Below are 19,539 nucleotides of genomic sequence, written 5' to 3'. Positions count from 1 at the left end.
ATCTCAGAAGAATTAAATGCTTACATTAAGAGAATTGCTTATTTCTAATCAAGAAGTCATTTCTAAGTGTATGGGTTGGTCTGCACCAGAGCTGAACGTCAAACGAAGGCCCACACCGGTGAAGATGTATCAAGCATAACACTAACGGTAACGAGCCTTCACTTTTCAATGCGGAAGACTTCGGAGAGGGATGTGCAAGCAGCTGGAAGTCACCATGGTCTAACGCAGGGGGCCGGGGGCAGGAACGAGCAGAATCTGCAACTAAGGCTGTTGCTCTCCTGCTAAGATACCGTCAGTAAATTAAGTACTTTTTCTGTTTCAGCTGACCTGTAGTATGGTTAATAATAACCTTGTGTATTGGTTATGTGAGGCGTAATGCTACAAGTGTACCAAGTATTATTTATGAATAAATTTAGTGGGCTAACCAGCTTACTCCTTCCAGACAGTTTATCAAAAGGGATAGAAAAGATTACATTAAAAAACCCACCCACACATACACAAAACCTTAGAGATTTTAAACTTTGTTTTAATTAACACCTCTCATCCGAAAAAAGAGTGAAGAAACTAGTGCAAAACTGATTAGAGCCATTTTCCTACTCGTGTGCATTTTTATTTACCTTCAGGACGGCTTCAGGCTCGCTCCTGCTGTGTGAAAGCACGAGGTCTGGGAGTTGCGTTTGAAGCAGAGTTCCTAATTCACCTGGTTTTCAGTCTTTTTCTGAGCTCGGTTTTCATTGTGGCCAATTTCCCTGTGTCCACAGTTGGAGACGCTACAAGTTGATACCGTGACGATGAGGAACCGCGTGTCTGACGTGCGTAAGCTTGGGGATGGGGACACGTATGCAACGGGGCATAAAAAGCACTTGCTGGAATTTCCCTTGATCTTGAAGAGAGAGATGTTGTTACACTTGGGTTTATGGCCAGAAATGCACAGCTAATGGTTTTCAAAATCTCTTTGATGAAATGTTATTAAAGACCTTATTTTCATGTATTGACTTTTCATTTCATTTTCTTTTACTGAAACTTCTGATGGTTCTTGATTGAATGTGGCTCTTGTTCAAATCCGTACAAAGAAAGTCTGTGCTCTCAGTGCCTTTGAAAAAGAGAAAACCTTAAATGAATCTTTTTCATCTCAAATCAGAGACTTCTATTGTGTTTATAACGTCCCCAAACTTTAAAAGATGAATTAGCATTCATAAACCAGAAAATAATGTGAATGTCCTCTTATCCGTTGCATCTTTAGGTCTAAAAGCAACCACTAAAAGAACTTGCAATGTGACTCTATCAATTAAACCTTATTAAAATAAAAAGGTACAATAAAACTACCATTTCAATGTCACAAAAACGAATTAGCCTGGGATAATGTGAGTTTCCTCATAAGCACGTTTTCAGATCTACACATTGCTATGCTGGTTGTACACTAATATGGTCATTGTATATAATGTGTCTAATTGTCACATGTAGTTAATAGCTTATTACTTCTAATATACCTTCTAATTACAGGTATTATCCATATGCTCCATGGAACGCATCTGGAATTTCTTTCAGCGTTATCACGTTCTTCATACGTACAACGCTCATGAACAGCCAGCAGGAGCACTGAGCGCCGATGGCGACTGGACAACGGAGGACCGTCCCCTTTCACAGCAGCTTCCCAAGGAAGGTCCACAGTTCAGCAGGAATCTCGGAGCCGGGGTCTCCCATGAGGTCAGCCAGACGCTTGGGTGAAGTTCGGGAGCCGATAACCATCTTCACTCAGAGCCCTAACGCCTGCCTCTACTTGAGGTCTGCGCTCAGGGTAGTCCTCTGGCTGCTGGCGAGCGTTAAGTTGGAGACTAAATTAACGGCATTGAAAAGGTGCTGTGGGAGTTTTTAAGCCATCATTTGAAGCCTCGAGGGATGATGTCTCCTTTACGTTGGTCAGCTGTCCTTGGGGCAGCTTTGTTGGTGGCTCTGCTGGGAACCTCTCTCCGAAGTTTCTCCCAGTAGCACGAGACTCCGGTCCTACTGTTCCCATGGCCACTGAGCCACTGCTGAGCGGTTGCAGTTAAAAGGCACTGAGCTGCACCGAGGTTTGCTTTCAGTTTAAAAAAATCCCTTTTGTCGTTTTCAGGAAAAAACACCTTTTCTCAGGTGTTCTGAAATTCGTCTCGGATGGTTTTACTTACTGTCAGCACCTATGATTTTTCTTTTTTCTTATTGTTTGTTGCTGTCTTGTTAGCAAGGGGGAAGGAAAGGGAAGAAAGCCAAAGCCCCAAAGCCCAGTGGCAACCACCACGTAGACCAGTAGATGAGAAATCATCTCATCCAAAGATCCTTGGCTCTTCCATTCTGCAGAATGCAAGAGCTCAACACCGAGTAAATGGCTTCTCACAACCAGGCATCAAAGACAAAAAAATTCAAAGCTTCTTGAAGCCAGAAACCTTAAAAACAAAGTATAGCTTTTGCTGCCAAAGTCCCGGCGTGTTCCATTGCTTTATCCCCGGTGGGAATGTTATGCTTTAGGAGCAAATCAAATCATTCATCCTCAGCTACCAGCTGTCAGTTTTCCAAATGAAACGAGTGGAGAGGAAAAGCAGAGAGGTACAGGAGCAAGTTGGAAAGCGAGGGGTTTTTTTCCTCCATCCTATTTCTTCTAACACGGGCAGGTGCTGTGCTTCCTTTACCACTAGCAGCTGCTTTTTTGGGGGGGGATTCCAACCCCAGCTGGTGGTGGGAAGAATCATCTTCCAGTAGCGGTCTATGCCCAGCACAAACTGGGTTTGATGGATTAAACCTGTTGCCTACTCTGTCCCCGGTTTGTCCCATGAGATCCAAGTCTGTCTTTCCTAGTAGTCTTGATTCCCTCTCCAGGGACATCTGGCTCTCCAGGGACCCTGAGCAACCACCCGAGTGGGGGCCACAGGCACGCCAGTGTTCACCAAGTGCCACCACTGACTCCTCCAAAACTACGTCCAGCTTCAGTTAATTTCTGGATTAACTCACCCTGCCCTGCGGTGTGTCTCAGTCCTGGATTTATCGTACAGTTTCCTTTACTCAGGCCCACCCTGGGGGCAACAAGTGGAATACTGTCTGCTGGCAACCCGAGAGAACGCGGGGGGCTGAACAGAAAGGTGAAGGAAAAGAAAGATTGAACTCCGGTTCCCTTTGTGTATCTTGGGGGAGTTCCTTGTGCGTTACACCCTACGCTCGCCTACTGGTCCTCCTCGTTAATTAGAGCGGGTCTATCGTGCGTTTCCTAATTGGCTTCTTGCTGTCCACAGCCACCAAGCCTGCAGTCGGTACTCACAGCGCCGGGACGAAAACACGTTCCCTCTGTGCCATGACATGGACAGTGCCGACATCCCAGCATGTTTTCTACCTGTGCCCTCTATCAAGCTCCTCGTATTTCAGTTGCACAGCCAGAATAATTAAGATACGTCTTTCTTAGCTTTTATAACATTGCTTCTGCTGACTGTCCAGTTCCCAGGAATCTTCCGGCACAGCAGTTCCACCCTGTTTGCTGCAGTCCCTGATCGTCTCTTGTGTCAAGTTGGTGCTTTTTTCCATTGATCTGCTTTTATACGAACACGGGCTCAGGCAGGGAATCAGGGAGGGACAAGCTGAGCGCATGAATATCTGGTAACCAGAAAGTGTTAACTGATGCCGAGTCTCTTCTGCTCTGCATGTGGCATTCGGATCTCCGCATACAACATCTTTCTGCCCAGTCATCGATGTCAATCCAAGAGCCCTTAGGAGAGGATTGCAAGGTGTTTTAAGGGAGCTTGCTTGTCCTGTGGCTCTTCTCTCACCCCAGCAGGTCGCTTTGGGAATTCTGGAGTTGCCCATTCTCTCTGCCTGGCCAGCCCAGCACAGCTGAGACTTTGCCAGGAGTCTGGAGGTGGCTACAGTTTTGCTTTCATCCCACCCTGATGTTAGCAGGTACGCCTGTGCACCGAGACTCACAATCCGACATGGCCAGCACTGGCGGACTTGTTGAAGCTGCTGGATGTGGCAAATGTTCAGATTCTCCTCAATGACTTTAAAGGTGGCCAAAGGGTGAGTTTGTTTTGGAAACACAAGGGAAATACTTCCTCGTGGGCTGCAGCTGATTTGGAAATAAACTTCTCAGCCCGTGTAAACCTGGTTCCATCATCATGATGACAAGCTGGTGGCCCGAGTTGGCCCGAGGCAGGTGAAAACATCCTCTAGGTAAAACAGAGAGGACAGTCCATGATGGAGAATACCAAGGTGCAAAGAAATCCTTTTGATCCTTTGCTGAATGTAGATGATTCCACGTCCATCAGCAAAGAGGAGCTGGCAGGGGATGGGGGCTGGGTCCCCGAAGTGTACCTCCATCAGTGAAGCTGAGCAAGCAACAGTCAGTGCCACAGGGGCTGAGCAATCCTTCCTCAACCATCCACTGCGGAGTGCAGCAAAAATGAGGACAGAATGCTGACGGGTGTAGCTGAAATTCATAGTCTTGTCTAACATCATTCAGGACAAGAAACAGATCAGGATATGAGATTTATTTCTGCTTCCACACTTCTAGAGCAAACATTCACGTTTCCGTGCCACCCAACAGCACGGCTGCTCTTCAGTTCGGGTTAGAGACTGCTGCTCTGTAAACGTCTCTGAAATGCTGCTGAGGACCCACCTTTTCTGCAGAGCGCCAGGCTCTAGGACCGCTCTCCCGCCAGTGTTTGTTCAGCTCTGTGTCCTGCCAGTCTGTGTCTTCAGAGACTGTAAATTCTCAGGTGCAACATAGCAAGAAGTCTCCTCCTCTACCTCAGGGGCAGAGACACATGCTGCTGCTTGTCTTTTCAGTGAAGCCTCCCAGTGAGCTAACATCTGTTTTACGCAGCAGATTTGGTGCTTAACGATGTGAAAGCTATCTGATTTCATACTTTAAGCCTATAACATACACACGTTTTTGTAATCGTAATACTCAGCACTCTTGCTAGGTATCCGAACCATGGTCTTGGAGAGGGTTGAGGTAAAAGAAAAACATTCAGTGCAGCATGAGGAATTTGTGATCTCAAAAATTGCAGGAAAACAAAACTCCCTCCCTCCCCTGCCAGCTGCATGAATCCAGCTGACCTTTCCATCAGTCAGGCTAGACGTTTTCTGAAGGGAAAGGCTCTCTTGTAGCACTTTGAGACCGGTTTTTACGTAACTATGCTACAAAATTCACACGAGGCATGTGACTGACCACAGTACACTCGACTGCTACTGGCTGTACCCTACCGCACGAGACTTTGAACTAACTTGCCTTCTCTTCCTCATCGCCAAAGAGCTGGACAACAACTACCAGGTCTTAAAGGACCCGAGTTTCCCTTAAGGAAACTCCTCCTCTCAAGACAATTTATTTAATTTTGCATTTTCTATCAACAGCCCAGAAAGGCAAGTAGAAAAGGAGATGAACAAGTGATATTTAGAAACAAACTATGAACCCAAAAAGGCAGGGTTTGGCTTGAAAACATTGTCCACTTCAACTATTTTACTTGGAATGCAGAAAGTGAGTAGAGATGAGAGGATGCAGCAGGGATTGAATCTAGCAGCGACTCTTATAAGGTGCAGGAGTGACTGAAGGAATTAGCAGTCAAATCCACAGAGCCCTTCCTGAAAACCCAGTGACCTGACACTGAAGGTCCTGGCCTCCAGGGAGGCCCCAGGGACAGATGTCCGAGGTGGCATTCAGCTGTTAAAGTGGGGGACTCAGCACAAGCGCCCTAATCCACCTAAGCCGCACAGGTCAGCAAGCTCAGGGGCAGCCAGGGTGCAGCAAGGCGGGAGAACACGGTTAGCAGGAGCCAGGGCTGGTGGCGGTGGCTACCAGCAACCCCCTCGCTCGGTGCCCGCTGGGGAACGGCAGCTCGCCTACACGGTTAGCTGTGCCCTACAGGGAGACCGATCGCCAGCGGTGCCGCTCAGGAAGGTGGCGAAGGCTTGGAAGGTTTCAACATTATTTTTAGGCAGAAACTACAAGGGGGATGAAACTGGAAGAGAAGACTAGCGACTAGCTCAGCTGCTGACTACACCAGCAATCAGCCCAGCATCGAAGATTTGGGCTGCCATCACTATGCTTCAGCCAGGGCAAGCCACGGGCATGGTTTGCCTTACAGGGGACTACGCGGTGACATGTAACTCCGTTATCCTTTTCTTTTCTTCCTCTATTTGTGTCAGTCCATTTGTTGGAACTGCTTGCATGCAGGTGGGGAAGTGCTGTCCATTAGGCACCCAGCTGGTTTAATCCAATCTCCCATAGCCTTACGACTGTATTTGGGTATTACTTGAACGAGAGCCCCTGGGGATTGAAGCTGGCCCTTGTTACTGCCAATCAGTGCAAGGCAGGAGGTTTACATTAGATTAGCGTTTAATCTGAATGGTCATCAATATAAGAGTCCGCTTCTTTCAGTCACATCTTCTGAACAGACATGAGGCATACCCATCATTTAAAACTGACAAGGAGGCATACAAAGTTCATTCATTTTACAGCACCAACACTGAGCCCTAAAAAACCAAAATGACACAAAAAGTCTTACCCTCGCTTACTTTTCCATTCTTTTTGCTTACAAAAATACGTTCAGTTTCTTACCAAAAGTACAATTCTGATAATCAAACAAAATAATGAGATTTTCAAAACAGAAAAATACTCTGCTACATTTCATCTACGGAAGCTTTCTATTTTATTTTGGCAGTTCCCATTATTGCTACCGTATGCAAAGTGAGGACTGAGTACATCTCTGTTAGATAAATATCACACTGTCTCTCTGGAAAAGAGGAAAACAGTTTACAATCAACTCAAGTTTCCCTTGCAAGAGACTGAATTCAGATAGGGTGTTGTGCAATGTAGAGGCAACTTCACAACTGATCTAGAAATAATACCTTAAGCCACATTCAAATGACTCCAGTCAACCACAGCCAGCAGTTTCTGCAACCCTTTTATCACTGGGCTAAGTATTCGGCTTATATAAACTGACACGGATCCACTGCCTTGTAGCTACAGATTTATAGCAGCTAAAAACATAACCCATTAAAAAACATTAACAGCCTTGACTGGGACTTCTGGTTGTTTCTAAAGATGACTATTCAGAAATACACAAATATTACAGAATAAATCAAAACCCCAAAACTGTTTCCTATGACGTCTTGGAGCTATGCGATATTACTACATAACCTACCTACTTCAAAGTGCAGTAAATGTGCTATTTCAAATTCCATCAGACTCAAAATTATAAACAGCCTTATGGTTTTTATTGTTGTAAACACATGCCCCAGGCATACAAATCTTGATTTGTCCAAGAACCGAAACAAAAAAACCCCCCAGCCTTATAAGTCTTAAACATAGTTAACTCTTACACACACGCACTCAAAGTATATCCTTAAAAGCTCATTCATGATTAAGCATTTTGCTGAATTAGGACAGTTCATTAGGCCTTAGGCTTCAAACTTGCCTGAAAAGGTTTCAGTATTAAACTTAATGAGATGGACGCCCTGATTTTACTTCACAGTGTCTTTCAGTAAAAGCTTTCCGTTTCCAGTCCCAGCACTGTGAGTGACTTCCCAGATGGTCCTGAGCAAATGACTTGCGGTCGCTGCCTCCAGTGACACCTACTGCAAATGCTCCCAAACCACGGCAAGCCAGTCCTCTGAAGGCACTTCTAGTACAAAATAAAGGCACCCTCCCACATATTCATACAGTGAAGCCAGTGGGCTGTAAATTCGTGTCTTGTCTTGCATTGTGCTAATTTCTTCAAGATGAACAAGCCTTCAACTCCTGGAGTCATCACTCTCCCCTCCTGATTTAGATATGTCTTCAGAGTCCAGTCATTGCAGCTTACACTTGGAGTCAGCCTCTGGAGGTCTCCGTATCTCCACCGACTGCAGAAGCAGCCCAGAATGACTGGGTCTGAACTTAAGTGCTCCAGAAAGTGCCTGAGGTTGGATGTGTCTTTCATCTACAAAATGTGTTCAGCAGTGTGAGTCTATGGTAGAAATGAGGTTTCAGTTAATGTATCTAAAGCACGATGACATCCCTGACTGAAAAAAATCACCATTTAAAAGTCAGGTGTAGCCTCATTATTACAAAACACTGTGTGCAAGCTGAGATTAACGGCCATGCTATGGTGTTTTGTGAGGCAGAGAGCCTACGCCACGTGAGAAATGGCTGAGTACCATGACTACTTAAAGGCCAAAATTTACAGAAATTTGAATGGCATAGACTAATTTTCAGAAGGGACTGCTGATTTTGGGTATCCTGAGGGGAGATGTTGTTTTGAAAATGTTAACTACTCATTCTCTGACAAAGAGCAGTTAACAGGTGTCAGAAGCAAGGAACTCCAATAATGGGAAATGTAAGGTTCTGTTTCATGCAAAATCCATGAAGTTAAATTACATCAAAATCTCTTTCAGAAAAACTTTTTGTGAGAAAATCCTCAAAACATGTCTGCATCAGTGATTTGCTTCATTTCAAAACAAAGTAAATCCTAACTTCATATAGTAAATCCTAACTTCAGGATTCCCAAGGGCTTTCCAAACACACTAGTGTGCAACTTATAGGTAGAGATTATGTTGAAAATCCACCCAGCCTCTACGGGTGAAATATATCACGAGTTAAAATTTGGATGGTGCATCCCATTTACACTTTTTTCCCTTGACTTACAAGTCCATAGAATCTCCTGTGGCAACAACATCACAGCTTTCTGTTACTCCTTGAAAAACAAACAAAAAACCCCCAAGCCTTCAATAGCTTACATTCCTGAATATTTTTAATTTCTTTTTTAGCACACTGCATGGAGTTAGATATATATTTTGCATGGTAATGTCCTCTCCTGATTTCATCACTGACTGTGTCAGAATCATCCTTTATCCCCTTTGACAAAACGTGAGCAGACAAACGACCTGGAAGACTCTCACAGTGTTTGTGTGTGGGATGTGAGACTGTATTTGGAAAGTCATCGTATTCAGAGCTGTCAGACCGAGACGCCCTCTTTGTGGTCATCCAGGTTCTCTGTGCTTTGATGGCTCCTTCTGTTGAAAGCAGAACAAATGATACGTTAACAGACTTCCAGCTTTTATTGCTAACTAATCAAGCTACAGTTGGGCAATCTCAAACAACTGAGAACCACCAGCAAGGTGGGATTGTTATGGACAGTGAAGTACCTAAACAGAGGGACCATTTTAGACGGTTTCGCCTGTCCCCTCTGGTCTGCAGCTGCCACTCAAGAAAGCAGCTGGTGCACGAGAGACCTGTGTCATATCTGCCAACCCCATGCAGGTATCATAGGGCAATGAATCGGTCCCAGATACCCATGCTTAGGCCCTGGGACTGATCCCTTAGCATAGAAATCATTTCCAACTTGGGATAACAAAAACAAGACAGAGTGACAACATATTTTGATATTTAATCCACCAGTCTGCTAGGATAAACTGTTCATAGGTATGTCCTCAGTATACCTAGGCCGCATTTGACAGAGGTGGATGATTTTGAGCTAGGCAAGATTTTCTTTGGAGAGGGAGGAAGAGGGAGGAAGGGAGAGTGATAGGGTAAAAAGGGAAAGAACAGCTCAAAGCTGTCCTTTCTTTGTCTCCCACTATCTTTCCTGCCTACGCCTCTAAATGGTTTGGATGTTTCTTATATGCCATAAACACCAAGAATGCAGTCAAGAATCCCATTTTCTTCTATATACAAGTAAACTGTAACTATTCACATTTTCTCCAGAAATTTAATCTACATAGAATATTCTTTATTTCTGGCTTGAAACACCATACCACAATAGTGCTTTGTGCACCGCCCCGGAGAAAAAGTAAAATATAGCAGCTGATATATCTGATAAATGGTGCTCTACGCAGGTAGTACTGCACTACAAAAATAAGATACTGGAGCATGTAATGGAACCATTCAGTTAATAATTCAACTAATAGAGTGTTGTTTTGTTTTGTTGTAAGGAACATAGAGGTGTATGTTGGCAGCTAATAATCTTTTGCCCAGTATGACTAAGAGCTGCTGCAGTGACGTTACTGCTGTTTGCTGGCAGTTCAAACCTACCTTAACACTTCAAGTGCAAGCTTTGTTTCTTTCCGACTTTCTTCAGTGATTGGGTAGAAAAGAAGTATAAATAAACCTACAAGGATGAGGATAGCAGGGACTGCTCCAATGAGGATTTTCAGTGTGAGGACCACATCGTTGGATTGTCTGCATATCCCTGGCTTGTATCCAGTAAACCTAAACAAATGGAAATAACAGTGGTGCGTGTATGCCCAAAGCTAACAAGCAGTTGTTCAGCTGAAGGCTCCCTTCTTTGCCCCAACACTCTTCAAGACTTTTCTGCCATTTTTCCTACAGCTCTCTTTTTTCCTTCCCCCCACTACTTGTTTCAAATCTTGTTTTTCACATCTCATTTTTGTGCTCCATTTCAGATAACTGCATTACCTCTGTATTTTCTCATTATATAACATTTAACTACTAACAGGAACGTGGAATCCCACATAAGAAAATTGACCTGTTATGTGTTTCCTATTAATATTCAGCAAAGTATTTAGGCTCCACTTTAAAAGTATGCAAGTAATCTGACCAATTTCAACAGCAATAATTAACTTTAAATTAAGCACACACTTAAGCACTCTTCTCAAGATAGACAAATTTACTCAAGTGCTTAGAGTTAGGTGCACACTTACAGTTCATTGAATCAGGGCTTCCATGCAGTCCCACGACTGCTGATACACTCAAATTCCCATTCCTAATTTGTGGAATGAGTTTATTTTCCTCTGAACACGCACCTATGAAAGCTACAGCTCATTTGGCATCACTCTGTCTTCTGTGTTCTCCCACAAACATCTGCCTTGGCAAATTGCTGGGAGCTAACTGGAATGCAATTGAAAAGGGGCTAATTGGTGAACAGTAATTTATTTGAGAGTGTTAGCAGTAAGCATCTAAAATTCCTAAGCCCAAAATGTTCAGCCTAGCACTGTCTGTTATTTAGCAGTTTCAGCTGAAGGCCCTGAAGCAAAACATTCTGGTTACCAAAACCTAACTTGGAGCCAAGGGCTAGATACTATTTCAGACAAGTTCCTTTCTAAGTGTTTATTGCATGCTTGTGTGCTGCAGCAGCTACAGGCAAAGGCCCTTTCTGCTAGGTCATGCACAAAAGCAGGGCAGGAGATGGCTGACCACTTTCTCAACCTGCCTAGTCAGAACAGAGAAGGCAAAGGTGGAATAAGAACACAAAGCATCTTCCAAACTGACATGGTCTAGGTGATGGGCAGAGCTGTGAGAAAGACCCTGTTCCTGACTCTGATCAGTGTCCAGTTCCCCAAAACCATGCAGGAATCGGTGATCCTGTTATGCGAAACAGGCCACTAGGCACCCCTGAAAGCACTCCAATCCACGTAAAGACTTACAAGGTCGTATGCATGGTCCGACCCAGATGCAACAGGGAATGCACAAAGCAGCTGTATCACTTGTGGGGGACCTTCATCTGCTGGGCTTTCATGTTTAGTTCTTTATTCATATAAGCCTAAACTAAACTTTACATTAAACTTTTACATAACTAAAATTTACATGAGTAATTTGAAAAGAGGAAAATCAGGTCTTTCTGAACAGAAACATGCTAGGGCAGGCAACTCAATGCTCAGTGATGACAGATGATGATAACAATGCCGTCTTTAGCGGTCAGCCATATGGAGTTGCCGGCACTCTCAGCCTCAGGGCAAAAAGGCAATTAACTCCACAGGGTTAAGGCGGAGTAACCTCAGAATGCTTTCAGAGTAGATCCACTAAGTGGAAACACAGTGTTACTTACTCCAGTCCTGCTGCAGAAATTCCTAAGCCAATTCCTGCTGACATCTTGGTAAAGAAAACATAAGAAGAGTAGAAAATGGTTTCATGTCCCTTTCCATGAGGATTCTGCAGGCGAAAGTTATCAACAACATCAGGCAGCATTGACCTAGAGATGAGCAAGATAAAAGAAAAACTCAAGCCAAAATCTCTTCTCAAAGTCCAAACTTACTGAAAGTGTACACCCCTCCTCCTTTTTTAAGATCTGATTGATGTAGTCACGCACATGAAAGAATCCAGTTCAAAAAGTCCTACTGCTGGATAGGAGGGCAAAAATCTGTGTAAGAAACGCATGGCCACATATTACAAAGTAGAAAACCACTGAAAAACTATCAAACACTTGCTGGGAGGTGACAGAATTCTTTAGACTGACTGTCATTCCAATCAGAAGTTGTGATATTAAAAAAAGAACAACAAAAAAAACACGTTTCTTAAGATTTCAAGGGACTCTGAATCTCTGAATAGTTTCACTCTGAAATAACGCTTTTGACAAGCTAACAAAATTTCCAGAAACCAATGAGGCCTATTCTCTCTCTACTTCAAAGAGACTGAATTTGGTAATGGGGAATCAGAAGGGAAGCTGCTCAAATGTCAGTTGTGAATTGTCCAATATATGTCATGATTTACTGTTGGAAAAAAGGGCTTCTCACCCTCTGTGCAGAAAAGCTTATGGAGTCTGACAGCTTATTTCAAACTATGTTTCCATGATCTCTTGGAGTTTTCAGGGCATTGTACAAACGAGTAATGGAAAACAGCGCTCTCAGCAGCAGTCTTGCTTTCTGGTCAATTTGACCTGAATAATAATTATTTGCTCTGGAGAGGAAATGTCCCATCCTGCTCATCCTTGAGTAGTTTTTTCCCCACGTATTTTCAGCCCTCAAGAGCAAAGGACCTTGAATTCTCAGTTTCTTTTAATCATATCCTTGTGTTATTTGATCTATAACAGAGGACTGCTCAAGCAGGGACACATAGCTTGGCTTATGTTTCCTCTGCTACATTCTTAATTGCTCAGCATTAATTGATTTATCTAACTTCATCATTTCTATAGCTCTGTTAGAAACCAAACCTAAGCAACTGATTTACTGTTATCACAAGTTCTATAGCTACTTAGATTATTGATTTATCTATTGATTCATCATTATGTATAAAGAGCAGCTGCAGTTACAGTAGACATAATCTGTTAACAACAGGGCAACCAAAGTCACGTCATTGCAAATAGCCTCTCTTCTAAAAGCAGAAAAAGATTCTTGGAAGAAGTGACTCTTGCCAAATTCTGCCTCTTTTGGAGGCAAATTCCATGCAGTAGTACATACCGGTAATGTAGACATACACCCCTTCCCCACCTCGAACGTAAAATTCTCATACCATGGCAACAGAAGAGATGCTGCTATGCTCAGACCAGAGACGAAGGCCACGAAGTAAGCCAGGATCAGGTTTGGAATGGTCACTAGCATGACTGCAAAAGGAATCATCCACTGAGGAAGAAGAAAAACAGTACATTTAACTTACTGTATGCACTGCTCAATGGTATACGGATTATTCCCTTCAAAATATAAGACCGTGTTACGAAACAGTTCACGAAAGCAACGCCTAACACGTCAGTATTTTGGTGAAATGGCATTTCCAAAGAGCTCTGAGCCAATCTGTATTTATCCATCTAGAAGAATCAGAGAAAAATAGGACAAGCCATGGCAGTGCCTTCTCTGTCAGCAGTATTAGGGCTAGAACTGCACTAGTAAATTAAAACATTCCCAAGAGCCTGCTTATCAGTCATGAGGCCAACTGGCAGACCCTGGCCACATTCATACTCCTAAACATTCATCGTCTCCAGAAGAAGCGTGGCCATACAAATACTTTTCGTGAAGAGCCCTTGAGTGGGCTAGTTCCCAGACTGTGCCCAGATACTTCTTGGGAGACTGCTAATCAGCTTGTGCTTAGATTTTTCTGCCAGTTTAGTAACAGAGATGACCAAACAGCAGTTTCTGTTCTATGCCAGTGGAACTATTTAATTTGCTATTAGAGACAAAGCCTTGAAACATCATCACACTGCATTTCAAGGGTAGGGGCAGGGGTTCAATGCTCATTTTAAACTGTAAATATCCCATTTCACAGATCATCTTGAGTCCTGAATGAAGAAGGGTTTGCTTACGCCTTCATTTCCAATGACCACTTTAAAGCAATCTAGGTACTTGGCAATAACTAAACCCAAGAAGGCAGTGTGGTTTACGCCCACTGCACACAGCCAGATACATTTGTGACATTGCACAAGTCACTAAGGCTACCCTCAAAACCAAACTAATTTGGGATGCTCAGGATTTGTTTTCTGGCAGTACCTAAAAACCACCAGATTTCCTCAACTTCAACTTGAAGCAATGGACTTACAGGATTGAAAATCCACTATTTTAAACGCTGATTGAATGCATACAGCCCAGCTGTCCTGTACCCATCATATGCTCCATCTCCCACACCTGTGAACCATGGGCACAGCACATGTAGAATCCAGAACCAGGGGCTTATCTACAGGGCTTTTTAATGATGGGGGATTAGTTTAACATTAAGTGTTTCAATCCGCTATACTTGCAGCTTGGGAGCTGAGGGTATGAGAAGAGCTTTCACAGAGAGCGATTCCCCTAAGCACTGCTATTTACAGTTCTGTGTGATAAGTGATTCTGGGAGTCCTGGAGTCTAATCCATTATGTTTATGTTTTAAATGCGTTTCCCATCTAAAGCATTTGCTTCTAACCTAAGGAGGTAGAAAATAACCTTTCCTGACTGCAAGTTCCCAGCACAGAGAGATAATCCTTGCATTAGCCCAATGTTGTGGCAAAATCGTTATTTCACCACAAGAGAGCACTCCAACAATACAAGATTTTATGTTGCCCATAAGCAATTTTATGACTGCCTTATGCTCCACATGGGGCATCCACTCAGAAACCAAAGCACTTAAACAAAATTCTAGATCGATAATAATAATCATTGTAACTGTAATTTTCTACTGAAAGAGAAGCACAGCCCGCAGAACTGAGGCTACAATGCCCTAAAGTCTCACTCATGCAATGGTAGTGCAATCATGGGGGCAGTGTTCCTGCTGCAATAAACAGCTAATGCATCTCCTTCTTTCCTACTTGCAAAGCAAATACTCCGTTATTGGCACCTTGCTCCCTACTCACAGGGCTGCCGCCCTCCGAGTCATAAACAATATCCTACAGTTATCACGTGTCTTCCATCCATTCCCTGACAGCACTATGGAAGGTGACCCTACTGGGGTGCTCAAGGTGGTACTGGCCTGTGCAGCAGTACATTATGAAGGACAAATCAGGAAAAGGCGCAGCTAGGATGTGAGTGGAAATGGGGATGGGAGAGTGGAAAAGGGGCTGCACAGCCAGGATTCATCCCAGGGTATGCCTCCTTGCTGCACAGTGCTGACAGATGGCAAATAAACAATTGCGTGTGTGTGGGGAGGTGAAAAGATTGGGGGCATTTTGGGATTTGTTTTTATTTTTTTACTAAATCCTCCAAAACCCACAGCCACAAGCTATTATTGGCTAGGATGGAAGGTAGAGTTGTGAGAGAGAGCTATCTTCCACTTTTAGACACCTTGCCAAAACCATGAACCAACAAGCTGCCACACTTAAAATTTCTCATGACAATTCCACCTCCAGTCACCAGCTGAGAGACTTACTGATTGTAAGTTCAACGTTTGCCCCATGAGGGCAGAGCAGACAATCTACATGAACACAGCACGTGGAAGCAGAAGCAAATAAACAGAAGAGAATAATTTCTAGCCTGTGCACCAACCTGATCATGGGAAGAATGCTATCAAGGATCCTGCTTGGGTATGACCCTGTGCTTCCAGAAAGTTTTAACCTTTTAGGAAGTTCAGATACTTAGTCAGTACTGAGACTGTTGGTCATCTCTTGTGGAGGAATGAGTAAAAAGGGAGCAATATCAGTGGAAGGAAGCCAAGATTCTTGTTGCTTATCTACCTGCTCTGCCTTCTGTACTCTTTCAGGGGTCTCTTCAACTTAGAAACACTTAAACAGGAAAAATTAGTCTGGAGCAGTGTGAAATTTTTTTCAGGAAACCGAATTTCAAATTCTATCTTCACACTGAAAGCTGAGTAAGGTTTTGGAGGAAAAAACCCTTGTCTTCTCCCTTGTCTCCTTCCCTTCCAGAAGAACATTCCCCGGTGACAAACATAGGAGCCTTAAATGATGTGATTTTATTTCACAGTGAGAGAGAACAGATTAGTTGTACAGATCACACAAGGTGGTAGTATAGGGAGCCCTTGTGATGCATTGCCAGACACAAAATCCATCACTGAGCACACACTGAGTCCCTTGAGAAATGTCTACAAGGTGAAATAGAGAGGTGGCTTTTTTTCAGTCCAGCCCCCACTTAGACCATAATACAGTCAAGCAACTCAACTGCAAAATTAAGTTAAACCATGTTTACAGAGGTGCTGACAGGCTTTCCAGTCATGTTAAACTAAATTTATAGAGCCAAGTTGGTTGAAGAAAGCATTTTTCGTAGCCAAGTAGACAGAGGAGGAGATTTCCTAAGGAGGAAATCTGCATTCCCTGGTCCAGTCAGTGGTCCAATACTGCTTTTGGCAATTCTCTTTGCTCAAGTGGTAAAAAGAAATGAGGATGGGACTTGGATTCCAGATGCCTACTTCAAAACACATAACAATTCAGCATATGTGGACCTTAGGTTCTAAAGTTACTTCTGATTCTTTGGAAGTCATTCCAACACACAGATTTTAGTTCCAAAAATTATAACTGTTCAATTATATTCAACAATTGTCACCAGACCTAAACTTTTCAGATTTTGACATATAGCTTCAGGCTGGATTTTCCAAGTCCTTATGCTTTGTTGTGCACAAGGCAGACAATTTTTCTTTCCTCTTTCATAAGTAATGGAAGGTAAACAGGGGGAAAATGGTGAGGAAGAGGCCTACACAATCCTCACTGAGGATGATGACAGAAAATTGCTGCTGTCTGCACTAAGTGAAGGACTTAAAATAATCCATCAGAGACAAGGGCAGGCTCACTGAGCTGGCTTTGAAGAGCTGTGTCAAAGTTAAACTAGGCTTTTTTTCTCAGGTAGGTCACCTACTTCTTTACTTCACTAATAACTGTCCATCTCCGTTCAGAGGGACGTGGGCACCCCTGCCTTCTTACGTTTCTAGAGAAGGATGTGACTTCTGTTTCCTCCTCTGTTACTGAATTACAGGTGCTGTCAACTCAACACCATACACAAAGACAAAACAAGCCTTGTACCACAGATAACTTGTCAATCTGAGGCAACACAGATCTGAATTTATAAAACCTCATTGGGGTTCACTTCTGAGAGCAGTCAAATACAGAGCTTGTGCAGATTCTTAAATTAACTGGGACCTCCCTTCAGCATCAATCCATTTCTCAAAAGTTTCTCTTGGAAACTTGGAATCTGTCTGAAATTTGGTATAACTATTTAAAACAAACCCTGAAACTGAGCAAATTTCATGTAGCTTGAGGTTATAAGCATTTGAAAGAGCTCCTGAAGTGGCTCCAGTTGTCAAATGAAGTGAGCACAAGCACATTTTTTTCTCAAAGGATTTGCTTACCGAAATCCCACATGCTGCACATTTCTTGCCAAATCGCTGCAGAAACTTCTGCCAGAAGGGAATGCTCACAGCTGCTGATACCTACAATTGACAAAAAACCGTATCTGTACTGTGCTTACTGCCACTGTCGTCTTCAGCTGTAGAGCTCACAGACATCTTTTTGTCTAGTACATTACGGTCTGAAAGGAAGGTGAACTTGCAGATTCCTGTTTCTCCTCATCCTTTGAATGATTTTTTTTTTTTTTATTCACTATTATATATTACACACAAAAGCCATCCACAAGAGGGTTTTCCACAGTCAAACATCAGAGGCAGTGTCTTAAAATTTCCTTTTCCTAATGTAAGCCACAGCAGTTAAAGCTATACATGACACAGGCATTAAAGTTCAAACATATTGCAAATAGTCATACGTTGTGCTAATGGCTTTTGCCTCATTATCTGAATCTGACAAACAATAAGAGAATTAAGCTCTACCCCACTGTACAGGAAGAAAGCTGAAGCACAAGATATGCTTATCAATATATACTTAAGAGTACATATCCCATACTACATTTCATGTTTATTCTTAGGAACAACCTGTAAGAGAAACAGTTGCTTACAGTCAACATTACAATTTCATATACTGTAATACTCACCTGGTAGCAGCAACAACCGCAGGCAACATAGTACCAATGCACTGAAATATTGCTACTAATGGCAGTCTTACAATTGACCTAAATTCAAATGTCATCTCATTGTTACAGTTATGTTCCACTCTTTACGGACTTTAACTCTACTGTCTCTTGTCTCTCTTCTCGGTGTCCATTACTTGCAGAGCCTTAAGACACCCAACAGTCATCCCTTGCTCTCCAACATTTTGGTTTTAATCATCAGAAAAGATCTGTCATAATGTGGGAAAGGAAGAATTAAAAAGGGGTAGAAAGGGTGGGAGGCTGCGACCAAGTGGAAATGAAGTTCCCCTAAGACGGTTCCACAAAGTCTCTGTGCCAAATGGGTCAGAAATCATGCAACAGCTTCCCTGAAAATGACTGCTGCAGTATTCTATACGGTAGACAAATTCTCTACAAAATATTTCAAAAGTGCAGCACATGCACATCACGGTAGCTATGCAACATTAAATGTTCTGCTTGTGTTAAAAGGACTTTGGTCAGAAGGACGAAAATGGCAGTTTTCAATTAATACTACTTCTAATCATAAAGTAAATCATGCAATACAGGAGCAGTGTGTAACTGAGTTATAAGTATCACCTAAGCAAGCAGAATTCTACCTCTGCATGTCAAGAAAAAAGGTTCTGTAAAAGGATCTTTTTATCACACTGCCAATTGCTCTAGAGAGGAATCTTCATATCTCCGGATATTTTAAATATTTATCCTTGCAAGCTGCCTAGCCCAGAAGGCTCATGTGTATGAATACACAAATTAAAGTTGTTTAATTTTCAGCATATCAGACTGGGGAAAGGGAAAACAGAGCTAAAATTCCAGACTTCCTTTCTGGCAGCAGCTTTTGCCTTTTATAGGAGCAGAAACTGACTTACAGGTAAAAGCAACAAGGAACTAATTAGAAGATCCAAAGCATTAATTTTTTAGGAGTACAGTAGAGAATACCAGCTTTATTTCAAACAGACAATGCAAAAGATGGTGTAGCTTCTTAACAGCTCTGTCTAGACACAAAACTCTTCTTGTCTTCTGTTATTTTGTACCAAAAACCAGTGAGAACCAGCTATCGAACAAAAATATGGGAGAAAAGTGCAACTCACCAAGATGGTCACCACCAAATACTGGAAGTGATTGCGAAGATCAGCAGCATGAGTACAGAACAGGACAAAGTTGCTCTGCTCCAGCTGTTGAATTGAAGACATTTGGTGACCACCAAAAAAGAAAGGAAAATTAAAAAAGACAAAAATGATGTCACACTCCATACTAGCCAAACATAGTTGGTGACCGAGTTGTTAAATGTAGGACTTGGGAGTCTTGTTCTTCCCTCGTTTGCAGCAATTTAAAGAAGCAATAACTCTCCTGCTGTCACTGGACTAACGTGCCAATAATATCGGTGCAAGTAAGAGGTAAACCATGCATCTAATACAGCATAAAAATGACCAAAACAGGAACTGCCT

At 42.8% G+C, this 19,539-nt stretch overlaps 1 protein-coding gene across 10 annotated transcripts in view; it reads right to left on the bottom strand.

Moving 5' to 3' along the window:
• Positions 1-6,317: 6,317 nt before the first annotated feature.
• The window catches only part of MFSD2B (MFSD2 lysolipid transporter B, sphingolipid), a 43,152-nt gene continuing 29,930 nt past the window's right edge, over positions 6,318-19,539 (bottom strand). For 7 of the 10 annotated variants that reach the window (XM_087776673.1, XM_087776675.1, XM_087776674.1 and 4 more), the window contains 6 exons: positions 19,183-19,266; positions 17,427-17,507; positions 13,184-13,293; positions 11,784-11,927; positions 10,031-10,207; positions 6,321-9,012 (listed from right to left, as the gene is read on the bottom strand). In XM_087776673.1, the coding sequence (XP_087632799.1) occupies positions 8,955-9,012; positions 10,031-10,207; positions 11,784-11,927; positions 13,184-13,293; positions 17,427-17,507; positions 19,183-19,266 (654 nt within the window). In that variant the 3' untranslated portion in view covers positions 6,321-8,954. Of the gene's footprint in view, positions 9,013-10,030; positions 10,208-11,783; positions 11,928-13,183; positions 13,294-17,426; positions 17,508-19,182; positions 19,267-19,539 lie in introns of all 10 variants that reach the window. The other 3 variants (XR_015708770.1, XM_087776671.1, XM_087776677.1) reach the window with 3 other exon arrangements.

The sequence above is a fragment of the Nipponia nippon genome, unplaced genomic scaffold, assembly GCF_047370975.1.
Source record: "Nipponia nippon isolate SJK-2023a ecotype South Korea unplaced genomic scaffold, ASM4737097v1 scaffold_4, whole genome shotgun sequence".
Lineage (NCBI taxonomy): Eukaryota > Metazoa > Chordata > Aves > Pelecaniformes > Threskiornithidae > Nipponia > Nipponia nippon.
The sequence above is the reverse complement of the archived record's forward strand: the minus strand, read 5'-3'. Positions and strand labels throughout refer to the sequence as shown.